Source organism: Cystoisospora suis (assembly GCF_002600585.1).
Source record: "Cystoisospora suis strain Wien I chromosome Unknown contig_1451, whole genome shotgun sequence".
NCBI lineage: Eukaryota > Apicomplexa > Conoidasida > Eucoccidiorida > Sarcocystidae > Cystoisospora > Cystoisospora suis.
The window spans coordinates 5351-5600 of NW_027154251.1; the positions used below are offsets into that span (position 1 = coordinate 5351).

General features: G+C 40.0%; 1 protein-coding gene across 1 annotated transcript in view; it reads left to right on the plus strand.

The window, feature by feature from the left end:
* CSUI_003313 (elongation factor tu gtp binding domain-containing protein) overlaps positions 1-185 on the plus strand; it is a gene marked incomplete at both ends in the record, with an annotated part of 5261 nt that extends 5076 nt beyond the window's left edge. Inside the window, one exon of the mRNA XM_068063511.1 lies at positions 58-185. Coding sequence (XP_067924513.1) covers positions 58-185 — 128 coding nt within the window. The remainder of the gene's footprint in view (positions 1-57) is intronic.
* Positions 186-250: the final 65 nt, after the last annotated feature.

Below are 250 nucleotides of genomic sequence, written 5' to 3' on the forward strand. Positions count from 1 at the left end.
GAGAGAGAGATCCAGTGCAGTGTACATACACTTCATGCTTGTTTGCTTGGTGTGTAGGCAACGTGCGACAGACAGGTCGAGTGGTCGAAATTTTCGCAGAAGATCGTGAAGAAAAGCGGGATGTCCTTCGAACTGGAGATAAAGGCTTCATGAAATTTAGGTATACGAGAAAATCTCCCCTCCTTGTATACATATGTATCTCATTGACATGAAGGAAGAAATCTTCTTACTATATATATTTATATATATG